The sequence below is a fragment of the Vipera berus genome (genome assembly GCF_964194415.1).
Source record: "Vipera berus genome assembly, chromosome: 9".
In the NCBI taxonomy this organism is placed as follows: domain Eukaryota; kingdom Metazoa; phylum Chordata; class Lepidosauria; order Squamata; family Viperidae; genus Vipera; species Vipera berus.
In genome coordinates this window covers 6592178-6614262 of record NC_138212.1, presented here as the reverse complement: position 1 = coordinate 6614262, position 22085 = coordinate 6592178, and the positions used below count along the sequence as shown (strand labels likewise).

The 22085-nt window shown below is 45.7% G+C and overlaps 1 protein-coding gene across 1 annotated transcript in view; it reads right to left on the bottom strand.

Annotated features, from left to right (window-relative positions):
- Window positions 1–13369, bottom strand: part of IGLON5 (IgLON family member 5) — a gene marked incomplete at its 5' end in the record, with an annotated part of 84135 nt that extends 70766 nt beyond the window's left edge. Inside the window, one exon of the mRNA XM_081335442.1 lies at window positions 13309–13369. Coding sequence (XP_081191568.1) covers window positions 13309–13369 — 61 coding nt within the window. The remainder of the gene's footprint in view (window positions 1–13308) is intronic.
- Between the last annotated feature and the right edge of the window lie 8716 nt (window positions 13370–22085).

Here is a 22085-nt window from a genome sequence, read left to right as displayed (position 1 = left end):
CTTTCTTCTCCCATTCCAGAGTGTCCAGCATACATTTCAGAGAACAAAATTGTATTTCTGTTTCATCCATTACTAGACCTTCTCAAGAACGACAGTAGATCGGAATTCCCTCAACTTCTGGTCTTCCTTCCTTCCTTCCTTCCTTCCTTCCTTCCTTCCTTCCTTCCTTCCTTCCTTCCTTCCTTCCTTCCCAGCCAAGCTACAGAAATTCATTAAAAATAAACCAGGCCAAGGTTCCTAAAAATCACATCATTAACATATCAAACAAAACCACATGCATGCTCCACCTCCATCAATACCCAGCTTCAATGCCTGGGGAACAGCCGGGTAATCACAGCCTTTTGGAAGGCCAATAGGTTGAGGACTGTCTCCATCTGTTTGGGGCCAGGGAAGATCTGGCTGTCCCATTTTTCAATTTGGCCATCACCTTCCTTTTCAATCTAGGAGGCATCCTTCAAGAATCTCTTTTTGTTGTTGTTATTCTTTAAATGACCTTTCCTCCACCCGTTTTCTTGTTGGCCACCCACCCTGTCACTTCTTCCTATTTCTCTGCAGAATTACGATGAAAAGGGTTCCCTAGGCTTTCAGAAAAAACGATGAGTTGTTTATTTATTTTTTTAAAACTTCCCTTGGCAAAAAGGTAGCGGCAGCTAAGATCAGTCCTCGGATAAGATCCTGCCGCAAGATCCTTTCTTTGCGAGAAAGTGGACATTCATCCGTCTGCTTGATTGTCTGCCCTACCTGGTTTCTATCACACACTGGATCGAGGCAGATGTCTTTTGCTCCTACTCCACAACTGCTTTGCCTTTAATCTGGAGGCTGTCTGGTTCTCCACGGATTTAATCGGGCGCCTAGAACACAAAGCTGAAATTTTGACAGGGGAACTTCCAAAAATGAAGGGAATGAGAGCAGCCAGCTTGGTTTTTATGCCTGGGGCTGGTGGTTTAACTTGTCTGGTTTCAGCTATGTCATCTGCCTTCCACATTTATGACTGATTTCAGACCTGGTTGCAGGGCAGTGACAGATCGGATTCATGTGAATTATATCATCATATTATCCAAGTGCAATAGACACTGGCAGCCATCGTTTCACACAATGCACTAGACACCAGGTTCAGAGAACACAACTGCCCTGGTAACAAATTGGGTGTCAACCTACAGAAACCACAGGACCATGCATGAAGTTCCACTTAAACATGCCTATGCACAGAAATACTCTCAACTAATTCTTAGCAGCTGCTAGAAGTTAGATGTCAACTAAATTCACCTCTGGGTGAACTGAGTATGTTTGTGGCTATGTAAGGATTCTAGGCTGATCCCTCTTTTGACTCTGCCCTTCCTTCTAAACCAACCAACTACTGGTATTCATCTACTTATGACTATAATGGAGTCCAGAATTTCCTTTGCCAAGCAAGGTAATTATTAAGTGAGTCACATCCGATTTTACCATCCTTTTTACCACAGTTGTGTGAATTCACTTAACGGCAGTTGTTAAGCGAATCATGTTGTCGTTAAGCAAAACTAGCTTTCCACATTGACTCTGCTTATTGGAAGCTGGCTAGGAAGGTCTCAAATGGTGATAACATGACCCCAGGAGAGGGGTCCTCAAACTTGGCCACTTTAAGACTTGTGGACTTCAACTTCCAGAATTCCCCAGCCAGCATGGCTGGCTGGGGAATTCTGGGAGTTGAAGTCTACAAGTCTTAAAGTGGCCAATTTGAGGACCCCTGCCCCAGGGTGTTCTAACCATAGAAAAAATGCATGCCAGTTGCCAAGAGCCCAGAATTGGATCTTGTGACTTTGGGGAATGCCGTGATGGGCATAAGTGTGAGGACTGGTCTTCAATCACTGTTTTTCAATATTATTGTAACTTTAACCTGTTGCTAAATGAATGAGTATAAGTTGAGGATCCCCTGTATATTGTAATTTGGGATCTGCCCAAAGTGTGTTTCACCTTTAGCAAGGTTAACATCTCAAGAATTTTTATTTTTTATTTTATGAATTTATTTTTATCCTACTTTATTATTTTAGGGGGCAAACACATCCAACATATCTTCGTCCTATTTTCCCCACAATAACCCTGTAAGGTGGGCTGGGCTAAGAGGGAGGAAATGGCCCAAAGGCACCCAGCCAGCTTTCATGCCTAAAGTGAGACTAGAACTCACCATCTCCCAGTTTCAAGCTTGGTGCCTTCACAACTAGGCAAAACTGGCTCCTAAAGCTTTGCCCGTTCAGTTTGTTATCAGAGAGCTACACAGCAGTTGTGAGTAATACGTGAACACAAGCCTGCTCTAGCTTTCTTCAGCAGTTAAAGTCCCATGTAGCAGATACTTGATAGCACCGCAGGAATGGCTTATGTGACTGTAAAGTGGCTGAGGAGTTGTCTTTTTGAATATGATCTACAGACACAACGCAATGAACCACAAACTATGCAGCCTCAAATGAGTGTTTTGTACAAATGCAACTTCGGGCCCCGGCTCCTTCCTCCAAGGCTTCATGATCTGAAAGGTCACAAGCAGCCAGTTGTGTTTCCCCCAAGGTGCTAACAACACTCCTGTTAATCGTGTTAGCCCAATTAAGTCAGCCACAGCTTTCTGCTTCATACATTGCACTTTGCCAAAAATCCTAGAACCGGGCGGGTTTTGTAGATTGTGCTGAAGCAGGAGCAAGGAAATGACATGATGGCTTGGAGCCATCTTTGAACTCTGTCCCATCTGATGAAACCTCCAAAGTCAGAAGCAAGCAGGGCGGCATCCTGCAAGAGCTTGCTCCCCATTTCGCCCCTGCAAGCAAGATAAGACTTGAAGTGATGAACAAGTAAATGCAAACAGGCTGGTTTAGGATGAATTACTATGGCCACATACTCCAGGTCAGAGGTCCCCAACCTTTTGGACACCAGGGACCGGTTATGTGGAGAGAGGTTTTTCCGTGGACCAGAGGGTGCGTGGTTTTGTGTGCTGACTGCATCCCGTGGATGGGGCTTTGCTTGTTTGTGCAGACCGGTTGCTGACATGCCGTGGCTTGGCACTGGTCCATGGACTGGAGGCTGGGGACCTTTGCTCCAGGTGACGGGCAAAAGCCACGTAAAGAGATGTGAACTCTGCCTTTGGGCAGCATACAGGTAGTCCCAGACTTATGACCAAAATTGAGCTCAACATTTCTGTGGCTAAGTGAGACATTTGTTAAGTGAGTTTTGCCACATATTACAACCTCTCTTGCCACAGTTGCTAACCGAATCAACGCAGTTGTTAAGTTGTTAAATGAATCTGGTTTCCCCACTGTCTTTGCTTGTCAGAAAATCGCAGAAGGGGATCATGTGACCCCGGGATGCTGTGACCGTCATAAATATGACTCAGTTGTCAAGTGTCTGAATTTTGATCATGTGATCATGGGGTTGCTGCAATGGTCATTAAGTGAGGAAAATGGTCAAAAATCACTTTTTTAATGCTGTTGTAACTTTGAATGGTCACTAAGTGAACTGTTGAACTAACTTGAGGACTACCTATGTTTGACTCCTCCTGAAATGCACTGGAGTGAACTTCAGTGTTGTTCAGTCAACGGTGCCTTAGAAGTTACAGGTAATCCTTGAGTTCCAATGATCTACTTAGCAACCATTTGAAGTTAGAAAGGCCCTGAGAAAAGTGATTTGCGACTGGTCCTCAACTTACCACCATCACAGTGTGGGAAGAATCCAGAGAAAGAAATATTTTGGGAAATATTAAAAAGGCAGAATATATTTCCCCAAAGGATCTTCAAGGGAGAAACCAACCACCCCCGCCACCCCCAAGTCTCTCTGCCCTAAACAGAAACCAGGACTGCAGAAATGCAGATGTGATCATCTTCTCAGAAAGATTGGAGCCAGGAAACTGGGATTAGAAAGACAAAGATCTCTAGAATCAACCATCCCTCACACCAAAAAAAATCCAATACTCATCAGCCACACCCGCAGGGAAGCAGGATATGACCCTTGGGACATAATAGGATTAACCCACCACCATTAGAATACCAGAAGGGCCCACTCAGACTCAGGTTAAAGTTCATGCCACAGGAACAACTCCACACAAAAGCCCAAGAAGGTATAAAAACCCACCACTCCCTACTACATGTGGTCAGCTTCCCCAGAGCCATCTTTCTGTCTGGCTCTCCTCTTTAATAAACTGCAACCTTCTTTCTAAAGCAGTCTCCATTTGGTTTATTTCCGGCTTGGACTGGACCCTGATTAAGATTTTTCTTTCAACGACAGCATCCCCATGGTCACATGATCAAATTTCAGGTGCTCGGCAGGCAGCGTGTATTTACAATGGGTGCTGCCTTCCAAGCTGATATGGTCATCATTTGCGACCTTCCCAGTTAGCTTCAAACAATCAAAGTCACGAGGAAAGCCACATTTGCTTAACAACCAAATGAGTCACTTCAGTGCAGTGGTTCACTTAACAGCTGCAGCAAAAACGATCATAAAATCAGGTATAACTCACTTAGCAACCGACTTGCTTAGCAATGGAAATTTGTAGTCCCACTTCTGATCATAAATCAAGGACTACTTGTATTATTTTATCTCCAAAACATCTGCCTGGCCACTTCAGTTTTGCAGGGGTTCCTTCAATAAAGCAACGCCATTTACCAGGATCCCAGAAGCAGTAGTGGGATTCAGCCGGTTCGCACCACTTTGGCAGAATCGGTAGCTAATTTTTTGTTGCCCAGGCCCAGGACAGACTTCTGGAAGCGGCATCCACCCAGAGAAATGGTTCTGCACATATTTGAATCCTACCACTGCCCGGAACTTCCAGAAGCATGCCTCATCTGTAGCCGCATAGGTTCCCCCTGTTATCCGGATGCCCCCCACTTAAGGAGATTAAATCAGTTTTGTGAATTCTTTGAATCTGGCAATCCTTCCCTATTTGATCAGCATTCCCAGGGCAGATGACGGACAGCAATCCATAAAATTCCCTCCATGCCTGGATTATTAACAAGGCTCATTCCTCAAAATAATAAAAGGACCCTATAGTTCAGCTTTAGTGCTAATTAACTTTGGCCTTTGAGATTGTTGCTTAATTGAAGTAATCTTAACTTGTTGCAATGCCTGTTTAAATCAGTGCTCTATTGATGAAAAAATACACAAAAGGGACAAGAGATGAGAAAGAGGAGGCATAAACCTCCTATCTATGTTTGTGAGATGATGAATGACAGAAGCTCCCATGGAGGAGGTCAAGAAAGTCAAGATGGTGACCATCTTGACCTTTGACCTCTCAAGATAAGATAAGATAAGATAAGATAAGATAAGATAAGATAAGATAAGATAAGATAAGATAAGATAAGATAAGATAAGATCATCTTTACTGTCATTTTTTACTGTGGGCACAACAGCACACATCAAAAATGAAATTTAGTTGCCCGCTCTCATAGTGAAACAGATACATGACACACTCCTAAAACATACTATATACAACATATGTATAGACCCACACCCCTACATATACATAACAATAAAATATTAAATACTGTCCATCTTGAATATATAACGCACATCTAATAGCCATCTACCTAACACTGAAGAATTTCAGCAGCATTTTAAAAACTACTACAGGCAATCCTCAACTTATGACCACAATTTTCATTGCTAAATAAGGCAATTACCAAGTGAGGCACACCCAATTTTACAACCTGTTACATTAAGTGAAAAACGCTACACTTGTTAGTGAATCATATACTCATTAAGCAAAGCTGGTTTACCCCATTGAAGCCGTTGCTTGTCGAAAGGTCACAAACAGTGATCAAATGACCCCAGGATGTTGCAATAGTTGTCCCAAATTTTGATCATGTGACTATTGGGGATCCTGCAACAATCCTACGTGCAGGAACTGCTCATAAGTTTCTTTTTTCGGTGCTACTGTAACTTTGAACAGTCACTATATGAATGGTTGTAAGTTAAGAACTACCTATATTTCATCATGGCATTCATGCTGATGAGTTGCTGAGGGCTGACTCTTACTTGATGGCAGATCGTCAATCAATCAATCACCTTCATGGACTCTAATCCCTTCATTGACTACATAGAGTATTATCTTAAGTACACGCGTAGGATGGTTGAGGCGGGTTAAGCTGGGGAAAGCAGTGTGGAAGGTACAAATAAGAATAATTACTTTCTTGATGGTAGCCATTCACAAAATATACTAGTCAATACCATATTTGAGGATGCCCTTCAAAAGTATATTAAACCCCCACAACAGGACTTTTTTCCTCTTTTACAAGATTTATCTTCCAGAAGACATCTCAGAAAAGTATTCCCACCTATTTGAAATGGAAGATTCATAAGGTGGAATTTGATCCCAGCAGTCGGAAATGAATCAAATTTAAGTCTTCAATCTTGGAGCAGGCCTGTATACAAATTTAACCCCCAACATTCCCAGGACTCTCCCTGTGATCTTTCCCTGTTCACTGGAAAACTCTGAAAATAGTTTATGAACACTTTCGGCCAAAGGGGCTTGGGATTGTTCCTTCAAACTTTACAAAGAAGGCCAAGAGGTCAAGAGATGGGATCAAAGCATACATTTGTGCTCCCTCTACAGAAACAGCATCCATTCATTAGACAGAACATATGACAAATGAAAAAAACTTGCTCAAGCTTGACCTTTTTTAAAAAAAAAGTCTTTCAATATAGCTTTTTAATTCATACAGTCTTGGATTCCCAAGCACAGCATTTCATTTTATTAATTTTATGGATTTTCTTTTCTTTTTTTAATGCCTACAAATCAATCTCGTCTTCTATCTAGTGACCACATGGACAAGTCCCTGCAATTTTCTTGGCAAGAATTTCAGAAGGAAGTTGCCATTGTCTCCTTCCTGGGGGGGTGAGAGAAAGTGACTGACCCAAGGTCACCCAGCTGGCTATGTGCCTCAAGCAGGACTAAAACTCACAGTCTCCTGATTCCGAGCCTTTAACCACTAGACGCAATATAGAGAGACAGAATTGCAGAAGAAGAAATCACACAGGCTTTGTAATTAAATTAGCACACAACCTGGGATCTCTCTAAGAAAGTGCTGTTGATCGGTATCATCACAAATCTGTACTAGGCAATCTGATTAATTGCAAGGAGTCACATTTGTTCCACTTGGCGATCTAAATTGTGCTGATCAGCTTATCTAGTTATTTTCACCGTGGATATCTGTAACTTTGCAATGTCCTGAGGCCCTAAAGTGAATCATGGAAATGAATTGAATCAACCCAGGTTGGACTCTCCCAACTCGCCAGCTTAAACAACAACACATTTGCAATGTGTAATTTATTCCACTTCAACAAATAAAGCAACGAGACATCTCTCTCCACCTTCTGAGATACAGACGTCCTGCTCAGCTTTGCTATTCATTTCCCACTGCTCAAACAAATACTGGTTGGTGAGATTAGTGCACTGCAGAAAAATTCTCTTGACCCTTTTTTCCCCCCAAGCAGTGTCTCATTTAGCACCGTGAAGACAATTGGCTATCAAAATTTGTTTGCAAAGAAAAGAGAATGTTGTTGCAATCCCATGAACAGAGTTGGATGTTCTAGTATTTCTTTGGTTCTCAGCTATAGTATATCTTAATTAATTACAAGATGTTGTTTCATATAGCTACCAGCTGAATTATCCCCAACTGGTTCTAACTATTTATTTTAATTTTTCCAATCTCATGCCTTTCAGAAATGCTGGGATCGGAACTTCCAGATTCTCAGCCACGATTAGCCAAGATGACTGAGAATTCTGGGAGCTGGGAGTTCTAGCGTATCCAAAAGGCACCAAGTTAAGGAATTCGTTTAAAAAACAAGACAGTTATGCAAAAAAAAATTGTGTGTGGAAAGTGAGATTCTCATACTTCTTTATGATGGTGAACAAAGTCTCTCTCACTCACACACACACAGAGAGACACATACACAGTGTGTGAATATCTTGCCTTATCTACAGTAGTCCTCAACTTACAACAACAAGGACCAGAATTTCTATTGCTATGCAAAGAGTCATGCCTCAATTTTATAACCTTTTTGGCCACGGTTGTTAAATGAATAACTGAGGCTGTCATGTGAATCACGTGATTGTTAAGCAAATTCAGCTTCCCTCATTGACTTTGCTTCTCAGAAGCCAGCTGGGAAGGTCACAAACTGTGATCACACAACCCCAGGACATCCCAACCATTGTTAAATGCATGGCAGTTGCCAAGCGCCCATCTGGCGTACCTGGTAAGGCTGACAATAACAGAGGATGGCTCTACGCTTTAGGCCCTGTTTACTTCCACAAAACATCTGTCCAGCCTCTATTGGGTACTGAATGCTGGGCAATGCAGAGAGGTTTAGAAATATTCTCGTGACCTAAACTATTTGAAAACACATTCTTCCTTTTTTCCTCTCTAGTATGGTCCCTCTTGTCAGAACAGTGTAGCCTTGGAGTAAAAGTGAAGTCTCTCAAGTAACCTGTTTTGAAGGTCCTTCCACTTAGGTCCTCTGATCAAGGGATCCCTAATCTGCAAACCTGGGCTCACAGATCCTGTCACAATATTGATCTGAATTGGTTTCTAGCATTTCTGCTTTTTTGTGCCATTATTGGTGGTATGGAACTGGGTATTTCCTCCTTGACCAGATGAAGTCCAGCTTAGAAATCCTGCTGGCCATTTTGTAGGCAGCCTGTCCAACCACACTTGCCTACTCTGTGGACCCGCATATTTTTAATTGCTTTCTTGATTCTAACAGTAGCCATATTGTCAAGGCTTAGAATTTGGATTTTCCATAAATCGGCACTTTCCAGTCAAGGAGGTTTGTCTCCCTCGGGGAGATGCAGACCATCCAGGCAAGGGGTGATGAAGAACCTTTTCCTTTCACTGACTTGTTTTCGTTATTTAGTTGTATTCATTTTGGACAGGGGTCTCCAAACTTGGCAACTCTTAAGACTTGTAGATTTCAACTTCCAAATGGCTGAGGAATTCTGGGAGTTGAACTCCACAAGTCTTAAAGTTGCTAAATTTGGAGACCCCCCTGATTTCGGAGTTTTTTTAGTGGAGGTGTACATTTTAAGATTACACTCAAGGGAGGTGTCATGCCAAAAGGTTTATTTTTTATTTATTTTTTTTATTTTTAATTCCATTTATATCCCGCCCTTCTCCGAAGACTCAGGGCGGCTTACAAGCTCAGCAGTAGCCTTCATTCTATGTATATGCCTGCTTATTAGGGCTTTCACACACCCCCAAGCGGCATTATTACAAAGTCAGCTTAATTGTCCCCAACAATCTGGGTCCCTGAAAGACTAGGCTTCAGTCCTTAACATTCGCAGACAGAAGAACTTTGTTACTAGATCTCTCTATTTGTTCCCTCTAACCCTTAAGTCTTCCTAAGTGACAGTAGCATTCTCCCCACACCCTTTGACCATTTCCATGGAAACTAATCAAGGAGAGGAGCAACCTAGAACTAAGGAGAAACTTCCTGACAGTTAGAACAATTAACCAGTAGAACAACCTGCCTCCAGAAGCTGTGAATGCTCTAACACTGGAAGTTTTTAAGAAGAGACTGGACAGCCATTTGTCTGAAATGGTATAGGGTTTCCTGCCTGAGCAGGGGGTTGGACTAGATGACCTCAAGGTCCCTTCCAATATTATTATTATTATTATTATTATTATTATTATTATTATTATTATTATTATTATTATTATTATTATTATTATTATTATTATTATTATTATTATTATTATTATGCTGTCAACCTTTTAGGGTAGGCCAGGTTAGGAAACAGACAATGCAAAGATAAGCAGAATCTGCTCAGTTGTTGGAGGGTTAAGAACAGAATCTTGAAAGCCTACCAGCTTTCTTCTGCCTCGTCTTACAGGTAGTCCTCAACTTACGATTGTAATGGAGCCCAGAATTGTAAGTCATAGAGGTCATTAAGCAGGTCACCAGATCACCCAAATGAATGACATTTTCATGGTGGCCATTAAGTTAACCTACTAATTCCGAATGGGCATTTTTGCCAGAAACTATAAATAAGCACTGGAAACTGGGGGGGGGGGGGGTGGGATGTCAAAAAACATGGTGATGTGACTTTAGGATGCTGCAAATAGCCACGAAGTTGTGCTGGTTGCCAAATGCCCCAAATGCAATCATTTGACCATGATATGTGTGTGTGTGTGTGTGTGTGTGTGTGTGTGTGTACATCATAACTTTGAAGTCATATCCTAAGTATCTTTTTGGGGGGCTCCATGCAACTTCAGGTGTAAATAAAAGCTACCTGGATGTTAAACAAATCCAAGTTCCTTTCTCACTCCTACCCCTTTCCTAAGACCAAGTTGCCCCTTACTTTCCCATCCCTGTTCCTGCATTCCTTCTTCAAGGCTCCCTCTGAACAGTAGCCTACTACTGAAACCCAGTACTGACCCTCAAGCCTCCAAAGCCCATGCTGACATCATTGTGACCTCTCTCCAGGACATGCAGGACATTTCAATTCTGCCTTTGAAGTGTGCTGGAAACTCATCTGCTGCTTCACTAGGCAGAACAGGGTTGGCCGACCCACCACTTGGACTTTTCATTACCTCGTCTCAGTCCAGTGACGCCACTCCTCCGCACTCAACCACAACACTTCCAGATTTACCAGCTCCCTGCATTGCCAATCACACTGAGACCGAAGCTCCCCAGATCCAGCTCTGCCAATAAAACTGCTCAGTGTGATGACACCACTGAGGTGGCACCAAGCAAAAAGGCCTGCTTGGCAATGCCACACAGCCAGCCAATGAGAACCGTCTGCTCTGCAAAGGAGGTGGGCTTTAGAACACATTCTGTCCATGCACAAAGCCCCCCTAGGACCTTCTCTGGATCTTCTCGGGCTCGACAAGGAACAACAAGGAGGAGGGCTTCTAGGTTCTTTGGGCTGAGCTTTCCAGAAAGAGTTTGATGCAGCAGACACAAACATCCCAGTGGCCTCTTAAAGGCAAGCAACTCCACCATCAGATGGATCTGACAGCTGGTGGCATAAGAGCCAGCCAAGGAAAGCAGATGCCAAGAGGATTTTGCTCATCTTCAAGGTTCCACAAGACTCTTGCTTGTACACGCTAAGAATGCCAATCAACCATCTGCAAGTGTGATCAACTCAGCAATGCTAAAAACAGAACTTCAGCATCAACAGAGGCCCAGGCAAAGCTGAGCAATCATCAAAAGCACGCTCAGGAAAACATTAGCAATATCAACACTTCCTATCGTACCACTTGTAAATCTGGAAAGAGAGAGCTCTGTTTTCTCCCCCCCCCCTTTTTTTTCAGGACCAAATCTCAGATGCTCGGAGTTAAATCGCTTGGCAGTTGCCTCCAGAAATCAGAGATGAATCATCCAGAATTACTCCCTCAAATCCATTACCACAGGGTATTATTATTGTAGAAGACTAAGATTACCACTTGGTAAATGGACTTTAGGAAATGATTAGGGAGATTCAAGGAAAGACAGATCGGTTCAAAGCAGCTGGGTTTTATAACTTAGTGGAGCCTCTCCATTCAGGGATACTCTATCTTCAAATGATAAATGTCAGGGAAAATGACAAGAGACATCTCGCTACGATTGTTTAATGCTAGAAAAAAAAAGATCTTTGGTCAGGTCCATCTGTTGTGATATTAGGAAAGCCACTCCTGGCATTTTAAAAAAGCTGATCTTAGCATTAGCAAATTCTATACCACAGCAAATTCAAGGTACTCCAGGAACCTAATAAGTCCTATCAATGCCAGTCCTGGCATCTGCACCAATGTGTGGCACCATTGTTTAAATCACGTCACCCCTTGTGTTGTTGTCATGTCTATGCTGTGAGAATAACAGGTCTGTTATTCTTCCAAGGCCTGGGATGCTGGTTTGAGATTTATCCCAGGAAATGTGGAGTTTGAAAGGCAGGCGACAGGAAAACCAGGGGTTGAGTTCGCATAGCAACCTTTTTCCTGGTTAACTGAAGTAACCCATTTTCCGGGTTTGTACACCACTCTGAGGCACATGGGTCTGAGTTCGCACAATACACCAACCTACGCCACCCCTCCCCACGAAACCTTCACACCCGTCAAGGTTAAAACTACAGCAGCTTCACGTATCCTGCAACTGCAGTTGGGAAGTTTGCAAGGCTCTCGGTTAAGTATGTTGTGTGAACACCGCTACTGAGTCTATAGGCCTAACTTGCAGGGCAGTGCGGTTTGTACAGCTTTGCAGACCTCATCATCCCTTTGCAACACATAGCTGGATCTCTCCCCTTCCGTCTTCCATCTCCCTTTTGGCTTCTAGTCTGTTTCCGTAAATCCTGGAAGCCTCAGAAGCGTTACCTATACGATTCCCTCCTTCTTCTTCCTCCCTGCAACTCTCTCCCGAGTCCTGCGCATATTACACAACCCGCCTTTTTTTTTTGCTCTGGATTTTCCCCAAACAGACGAGTCCATCCAGCTGGACCCTGGCAAAAGCGCTCGGCTCCGCTCTCTCACGGCAACTCGTCCCTTCCCGTTTCTCTTCGGGCAGCCCCAGCGCGATCTGGGCTCCCCCCCACCCCAACACCACCACCTCTGCCGAGGACCCTTTGCAGGTCTTTGCCGGGTCTGATCTTTTCCACCGCCGCCCACGGCAGGGAGGGAAAAAGCCACATCCAGCGCCAGAGCGAGGTTGGCAGGCAACCTCGCGCTTTCCACGAAAGAGAAGGCAGGCTCCCTCCTCTGCTGAATATGCATAAGGGGCCACAATTGTGCATTCCTACAGCACGCCTGCAGTTGTTGTGACATCTCCGCGGAGGGAGGGAGGGAGGGAGGGAGGGGGGGTGGAAAGCGGGGTTTCCAAAGGCATGCAGCCGTGACATCCGACGTGACACAAATCTGCAGAGCAGGGAGCGGGACCTCCAGGAAAGGCGCAGAAAGCGGGAGTCTGCCCCCAAAGCGGAGGGGGACGGCGGGTACAACATCTAGGGGCGCCGGGGGACCCTCGCCGGGACTCAGCCCCTCTTTCCCCCCCCCGTCCCCTTTCCAGATGCATAGGTACCATTGCGCTACCTTCGTGGCACGCAACCCCTGTTGTGATTCCCGCCGGCGGCGCACGCGTGCATTCCTACCCCCCCCCCCTCCGCGCACGAACCCACGCGTGCCCAGAGACGCATTGGGCATTCCGTCCGCGCACGACTTCACTCCCTCCCAGCTCGGCTTGAACCCTCTCCCCACCCCGCGTATACACAAACACACACACACACAAACGCGGCGGGAGGGGGGGGGCTCCTTCCTCCTCCCCGGTCCTTTCCACACACACACACACACACACACACACCCCGAGCCCCGGGGCCGACCGGGATGGCGGTACCTTGCGAGAGGAAAAAGAAGCTGATCTTGCAGAGCAGCGCGCCCAGCAGGACGCGGTTCATCTCTCCGGCTGGTCCTGGATGGAGACGAGGGGAATTCTGCCGCCGCCGCCGCGGCAGGAGGAGCGGCAGGAAAGAGGGGGGGACGGCGGAGGAAGGGACGGGCTGGCTCTCGCATTCAACCCGCCAGCCTTGCTGCATCTCATAAGGGGCGGGGGGGGGGAGGATGGAGAGGAGGAGGAGGAGGAGGAGGAAGATGGTGGGGGGGGGGGAGAGAGAGAGAGAGAGAGAAATAGAAAGAAAGCTACCGAAGGGCTTGAAAAATTTGACAGACAGTTGGGCAGAGATGAGGGACGCCCCCGAGTGGACCAATCAAGAGGAGGCCTGGCTTGGGAAAGGGCGGAGCATGCAAATGAAGCCGGTGGGGGGACCACCAATGGGTGGGAGGGATGGCGGGGGGGGGTCGCGCTGCTGATTGATGAGGGGCTCTTTGTTACTGCAGCAGGGCTGGGGGGGGAGAGAAGGGACGCCCCCCCTCCCTGTCCACGCAAACGGCTGGGGAAACCCACAGGGATCCCCCTGCTGCCCTTCCCCGAGCCCCCCCCTCAAAAACTGCCTCCGGGAGGGGAGGGGGGGGGTCTTCCGTAGGGAAAAAGAGAGAGCAAGGAGAGAGAGAGTGAACCTTCGCATTCCTCGCCTCAGTTCCGCCCTCCTTAATTTCCCCAGTCGGGTCGCCTCCGGGGGGGGGTCTCCTCCGCCCCCTCCCCCCACGTGGTTGCTCTCTAAGCCCCCCCCCCCTCCGTGATTCCTCTTCCCGGGTCCCTCCGTCATCCCATCCATCGACAACGCGTCCAGCTCAAAAGGAGGAGTGGGGGGGGGGGGGAAGCAGGATTCGGCTGCCTCCTCTGCCGTGCGCTGAGATGGAAAGCACTCTGCACATGCTCGGAGGCCTCTGGATGTGACCGCTGGCCCGGGGAAAGGAAAGCAGGAGAGGAAAATCGCAGCGGGCCACTTATTCCAGACGCTGGGAAGCCCAAAGGCAAAGCTGAAGCCGGATATTCTGCTTCCAACGTTGCCTGCTACCTGAGCCCGTTCTAGCACCTTCCCTGCCTGGTATTCAGCTAACCAGCATCTCTAAACTCTTCTCTCACCCAAGCTAAGTTTCTGCAATGAGGCAGTCCTTCCTAGGCTAAGTTATACGTCCAAGGTGTGCTACTACCTTTCTTAACACACTCGCCAAAGCTCCCTATAATGAGTAAAATTCATGGTGGGAACAAACCACAGATCTCAGCTGGGGGGAAAAAAACAACGGGTTTGATGGTCTGATCAAGAAGCTGGTGAGGCTTCTGTTTGATCAGCTTTATGTCAGATTAGAGATGGAAGGGACCTTAGAGGTCTTCTAGTCCAACCCCTGCTCAAGCAGGAGACCCTATAGTATCATTTCAGTCAAGTGACTGTCCGGTCTCTTCTTAAAAACCTCCATTGATGAAGAACTCACAAGCTGTTCCATACATTGACTTGGTGGTGTTCTGACCACAAGCAGCGGTTAGCTTAACCATTGGATAAGTTGCTATTGGTTGGTCTTAGCCAAGCCTGCAGATCAGGTGTTGAAAAACCAGACTAGCTGGATTCATGTGCTATACAAGGCTTCCGGCCAAGCATAGTATGGTTCAGCAAGTTTCACAAACCTGGTTTAAGTAAACCATGTTAGCCCAACTGGGATAAAGCAGAAGGGTTAAATGCAGATGCTGCAATAATATACCTTCCTTAGAAGGACAAATCTCTACATCTCACTCTCGTGGAATCCCAGTGTCCTTCACAGGTTGTTCTGGAGATCCAGCTTCCAAAAGTTGGTGCTTTTGTTGACTTATCACCCACTTCTTCAGCTGCCCCCCCCCCCATCCCTAAACCTTCCAAAATGCATACTTGGAAGCCCAGAAGAGATCTCTCAGAAGATGTAGCAACTTCGTCTACAAAGCTGGTTTTGCATAAATAACGTAGCTTTTCTGGATTCCCTGACCATTTTATTCCACTTCTCCACAAAACCCATTCCTCAGATCTAATGTTTTTCTGGTGAGGTTTTCTGATCCACAAAGGATCTATCGGAACAGCTAATTGAGGCCATTCAGGATTTACTTGAGCAAGGTGAGAAGGTCAGTCCCGTGCCATATTCTCCAGTCCTTAAAATCAGTACCTTCTATTTCCACGGCACAATTTTTCTTTGATCTGTCTAGGTGGCCCATCCACCCTGGCATCAGGTTTATGATGGAGAGAAGAACAAGGTAGACCTGGATTCATGATGCCTGGGGGGGGGAAAGGGGGGCTGAGGAGGCAGGGCCAAGGATGACACAAGGATGACAACATCACACAGATGCCATAACTCATATACCTCCTAGACCTTGTAGTACAGTGATACAGTTCTGGCATTTGGTGATGAGCATCAATTTGTGCCACAGTTTTGACACCAGAGGATGCTGTGCTCTGGATTCAAGTTCATCCTCAACCGTGGAAGCCCAACCTACCTCGCAAAGTTGTTGTGATGGAGGGAAATAAGTTGGGCATATTTTACACAGCCCTTTAATTCCTGCCAGAAAAATAAAGAGACAGAAAATGCAGTAAATCTGTTGACTGAATAAAATAGGTCCAGAAGGAAAGAAATATGATGCCAGCGTGGGGCAATGGTTGAGTTATTGGACTAGGACTTGGGATGACCTGGGGCTGTTGGGCTAATCATTCTCTCGCAGCTCAATCTGTCTTGCAAAGCCTCATTTTGCTCCTGGAGAAAAGGCAGAGAATCAATCAATAGCAACAACAATTAATAACGTTAGAGTATGGCATTTGGTAGAATGTCAGCTTTACGTTCTATCTATCTATCTATCTATCTATCTATCTATCTATCTGTCTGTCTGTCTGTCTGTCTATCTATCTCTATCCCTTTGTCTCTCTCACTCCCTCTGCTTCTAATATTTCCTTCCTTCCTCCCTCCCTCCCTCCTTCCCTCTATCTCTCATCTGTATCATCTATATCTATCTATCTATCTATCTATCTATCTATCTATCTATCTATCTATCTATCTATCTATCTATCTATCTATCTATCTATCTATCTATCTATCTGGGATCCACAGGGATTGCTGACCATGTCTAATGGTTGCCTACTCATGAGGACATCCATACATTATGCACCCACCTAAAAATACCCTCTGCGAATGTGAGAACAGACCAAACTCCATCTTCCAGGAAGTCAGCCTCAGCCCGTTCTTCAGCGCTGAAGTTGCCTAGCTAACCATTGCCACTCCTACCAAAGGACACCAATATCCAAGCATTGTTGCATGGCTCGTGACAAACCTTATTTTGCTCCCCCCAACCTACTATATTTCCCAATTGCCCCATGGAAAGCTTCCCCTTCCAGAGGAAGCCGCCTACTGGCTGTTGGGGTGAAGGACAGCCAAGTCAAGGGTGCCTCCTAGCAAGGCTCTCTCCAGCCTCTTGAGAGCATAGTTGCAGCCACATCGATGCTGGTGAGCTGGTGATGGATGCTAATTACCAAGGATTTAATTGTTCCTCTTTACACCATTAACGAAGCACTCAGCTTCTGGGATAGGGAGAGAGTCATTAATATGAGCTATTCCCAAGGAATTCAATTGCAAGAGGGAGGGAGCCCTGAGCTTCTCCTTCGTCTCTTTTGCTCTGCTCTGTTGACTTCATCTCTCTCCAGGATGCCTGATGCCCATTTCATCCCTTGATGCTCCTTAACCAGCCAAGAGGAGGGGGCCGCAGCTCAGTTCTAAGGGGCACACACCGGTTTGCAGAAGGTCTTGGTTTCAGCCCCCACCATCTCCACGCAGGACTGAAACTCTTTTGAGTTGGAAGCCTTTCCCAGGGTTGCTGAATTATAAATCCCAGCATCCCTCACCGTGAGTAGAACTGCACTTTGAGAATAATTGGACATGTTCCCCACTTCTAATGGCCAAGATGGACCCAGTCTGGCTCAAACACTGAATTCACACAAGGTTTGGCTTAGCACAGTATAGCACATAAAGCCACAACTGCTCAGGGTTTACACCATACTCCACTGTTGTTTGTGGTTTGCCACCACAGTGGGTCTGCTCATCTAAACTAGGGCAAACCATATCCGGGACTGCAAGAATCCAGATGACTGCTAAGCAGTACCCAAGAGTGACCGAGTGTATTTCTTGGTCCAGATCCATGAGGCTGATCCCCTAGGGTGATCTGTGGCCTGGCTTTCATTGCACAACCTTCACTCCAGCTGTTTGCAGCTTCCTAAATTTCCATTAAACCCCCAAAGAATTCATTAGGAGGAAATGCCTCCCGTGGTGCTTTGTAGGAAGCAGAACTACTGTCATCATTAAGGGGGGAGCTTTCCCTTGAGAGATGAATGTAGACTTCTCTTTTCCCTGTAGAAATTTGGGGGAAGCATCCCTCATTTTGCTTCTCCATCTACAAAAGTGCAGGGGCGTTTCCCAGCCTCTTTGTGGCCAGCTGTACAGAGAATGCTGTCTTATGCAAGTTTACTCCATCAACCTCGTATTTCAGCTGGCCGTGCTCCCAAATCAGAGTGCAGAAGGATTGCAATGTTTAGGTCAGGGGTAGGCAACCTTGGCTCCTTTATGACTTGTGGACTCCCAGAATTCCTGAGTTAGCAGTAAGTTGAATTCATGAACTTTCCAGTATAATTGAACTCAGTTACCATCATAAGTCATGGATCACCACACGACTGCACTGATTTTATTACCTGTTTGCAGTGGTCTTTAAACAAGTGTGCAATTGTTAAGCCAAATACAGGTAGTCCTTGACTTTAGAACTGTTCATTTAGTGACTGTTCAAAGTTACAACGGCACGGAAAAAATGACTTATGACTGTTTTTCGCACTTACAACCCTTGCAGTCATGTGATCACAATTCAGCCGCTTAGCCACTGGCTCATATTTATGATGGTTGCAGTCTCCTGGGGTCACATGATCCCCCTTGGTGACCTTCTGACAATGGGGAAGCCAGATTCACTTAACCACCATGTGATTCACTTAACAACTGTGGCAAGAAAGATCATAAAACAGGGCAAAATTAACAACTGTCTTGCTTAGCAGCAGAAATTTTGGGCTCAATTGTGTTCGTAAGTTGGGAACTACCTGTACCTTGTACTACAGTCATTAAGCAAATCCATGGTCGACAATGGGCATTTTTTGACGGAAACAGAAGTAAATGCCAGTTTCCAGCAAAACCTGTCATGAAATGAGGTTGTGTGACCACGGGATTCTGCAAACAGCCATGAATGCGGGCCAATTGCCAACAGCACGAAAGATCACATGATCACAGTGGGAGGGAAGTAACCATCAGAACTTCAAATCTGGGTTCTAAGTAGCCCTGGGGAGGTCTAGCCTAACTCCACAAGGACTCTAAGCAATTGGTCATGAAGCAAGGGATACCTATAAATGGAATTCTGTTTTAAGTGAACATCTCAAAGGCATCCATCTACTTTAGCTCCGACCCACCATCCGGTCAGAAGCTTCTTGGATGAGAAGCAAAATATCTTCAAAGAAAAACAAGAAAGTCCAGTTGCCTCCTGAAAAAGCACCTTTGGGACATCCATCTACTTCTTAAACCCAAATATGACTTCTGTCTCACTTTGACCAGAACAGGATAATTACAGCAGCTGTGCCTTAAAATAATTTAAAACAATAATGAAATATCACGAACAGACTGAAACCTGGGTCCGTTTCTGCTAAAATCCTGCTAAAAATAAAAAAAGAGGCCATTTGACACAAGATGCTGGATTAGGCTCCAGTGGGGATTGAGAAGTTTCTAGTTGGTCAACTTCTGAGATTCTACCCATTGCCTTAGCATGGGGTCCCTAATAGTCACAGAATGGTTTATTTCTTTGAGGATCACAGGCCACCTGAACCAGCTGTTGTGCTATGTCGTTCCAGACCCAGCCTGTTGTGTGAAGCCAGACCCTAAATTGAAACCTAAGGAGAGGTGAGAGAATTGCTCTAATCTGCCTTTTAACCATTTGATAATATGCTGAAAGCAGTAGGCATGGCTCCTGGTGCACGGTGATAAACGCAAAAACCTGATAATCTCTGCAAATCAGCTGGTTCCTAAAGGCACAAGAGTAAAAATCTTGTAAAAAAGGTGGCAACCCAACTCAAATTGGAAACAGAGCCCCAGAGGTGCAACCTGTGCTGCCAGAGAAGGGAACTGTGTCTTTGAGCATGCACAGAAGGGTCCTTTTTCTGCAGCAGCTGGCAAAGATTCTCAAAAAACCGTCCTTTAATTTTGAAATTAGGTCAGAGGGCATGGTTTATTGAAGATCTGACACCATCCTTTGCCACTGAGGGCGTGCCCTGCAATTTCAATTTCAATTTCAATTTCAATTTCCTTGGTGGAGCAGTGGGCTAATGCCTCCTTAAGTAACACCAGCTGCCTGCAATTAGTGCAGGTTCGCATCCCACCAGGCTCAAGGTTGACTCAGCCTTCCATCCTTCCGAGGTAGGTAAAATGAGGACCCAGATTGTTGGGGGCAATTAAGCTGACTTTGTAATAATGCCGCTTGGGGTGTGTGTGAAAGCCCTAATAAGCAGGCATATACATAGAATGAAGGCTACTGCTAAGCTTGTAAGCCGCCCTGAGTCTTCGGAGAAGGGCGGGATATAAATGGAATTAAAATAAATAAAAAATAAAATAAAAAAACTTCTCTTCCCATTTCTCTCATCTTCCGGGAAGAGAAGAATGAAATATAAGAGAGAGAGAGAGGAGAGAGAGAGATGTTTTAACCCATTTTTTTAAAGGAAACAAAAATGGCAAGGTATTAAATAGCAAGAAAAGCGCCATCGGTCAAAGAAATCCATCTGCAACGGTCCTATTAAATGAGCAAGGCACAGATAGAAAGGGCGGGGGGGGGGGGTTTTCTCATAATCTACCTTTCACAATTGCTTCAATGGCATGATTTTATGTGCAGGTGGTCCTCAGCCTATGACCATCACTGAGTCTGGAATTAAGGTTGTAAGTCACTGCAGTTGTAAATCTCAGCATCGTATAACCGGACCCAATTTTCCAGCATTGTTTGCTGTAGTTGTTAAGCAAACACCACAGCCATCAAGCGAATGCCACAGTCATTGGGGGGAAAAAATCAATTTTACCCAATGACCATTTTTTATTTTCTTTTGTCAGAAAACGGAAGTAAATATCAGAAACTAGAAAATGCACTGAAAATTGCAGTCATGTGACTGTGAAAAATTGCAAACGAACGTAAAGGTTGCCAAGCACCCAAAATGCAATCGTGTGACTACGGAGAAGTATGAGTGTGTACAATCATCATAACTTGAATTCGGGTCCTAAGTAGCTTCTGGCGGGTCCATCACAATTTCAAACAGTCGCTAAGTGACCACTTGTAAATCAAGGACCACCTGTATTTATTTACAAGTCATAGTTAGAAGGCTGCCTATTTGATGAGACAGGACTGGGCAGCAAACAAAACAGACCATAAAGAACCATTTTTTTAAACAAAGAAATTCAACAATGACAAAAAAAAAATAAGATTAGTGTTCAAAGATGCGAAATCGACCCAAATTCGATTTGGCATCATTATCCTGGGACACGTACGCTTACCTTCATTCATGTTAAAAGACTGTATTTTAAGAATGCTTTGTATTACACTGCTAGAAGGGAGGTCTTTTCACACAGTGAATGGACACACCCATCTCATTCTCAACAATTCAAGGCTTTACTTGGAGGCATAAGGTACAGCAGGGGGCAAGAACTGGCACCCACTGAGGACAATTAGTATTGCAGAATAATAGAATTAAAGGGGACTCCAGAAATCATCTAGTCCAGCGATGGCGAACCTTTTAGAGACCAAGTGCCCAAAAGCCAGCTCTGGCCCCACCCCACCCCCCTGCCCCACCCCACCCCATCCACTCCCAACCCGCCTCTGCCCCACTCACCCGCAGGGCCTCTACTGCCCGCTGCAGATCGCCCAGGCAGCCCAGCAGTGCCATGGCAGCTACGCCCTCCGCCCGCGCCCCGCAGCATCAACTGCACGCGACGGAGTGTGAGGGCGGAATCTTGTCCCCGCTGCCCAGCTGCCATTTCCTTGGCTGCACTGCTCCACGCGGGCCGCGCTCAGGGATGATTCTCCTCTGGGGGGAGCTGCTGGTGAGGAGTGGGCCACAGGGGGAGGTGGGGCTGGGGCGGCGGCACATGTGCCCACAGAGAGGGCTCTGAGTGCTGCCTCTGTCACACGTGCCATAGGTTCGGCACTACTGCTCTAGTCTAACCTGTTTACAATCATAGCTCAGTCAAGAATTTCCTTTTATTCTATGAGATGGTCAACCCCTTCAGAATGTTGGAAAGGGGATTTTAATTTTGCAGAGGGCTGGGCTAGGCATAGCTCAGCCGGTCATAACGGGGAATCTGCTTAAGTTGTCACCAGGTTGTGGGTAACAATGGTAGATGGATGTTCCTGCCATGGGTGCCCGTCATGTACTTGATTTGCATGCCTGTATAAATGCATGAGTGAGTAGACCAGGATTTGACACTCCAGATGGCCTTTGGAGAACAGATAGTTTGCCCACTCCTGCATTAAGAGCAGGTAGGATCAACCTGGCACCAAGAAATCATAAAGATTTCTCTGGAAAAGAGTGTTCGCTCATTTGCTATCCCTGAGAGCAACTTGAGAACACTGCAGATAAGTCCTCAATTTGTAAGCATTCATTAAGTGACCAAAGTGGGGGGGGGGAAGTGACTTAGGACTGGTCCTTG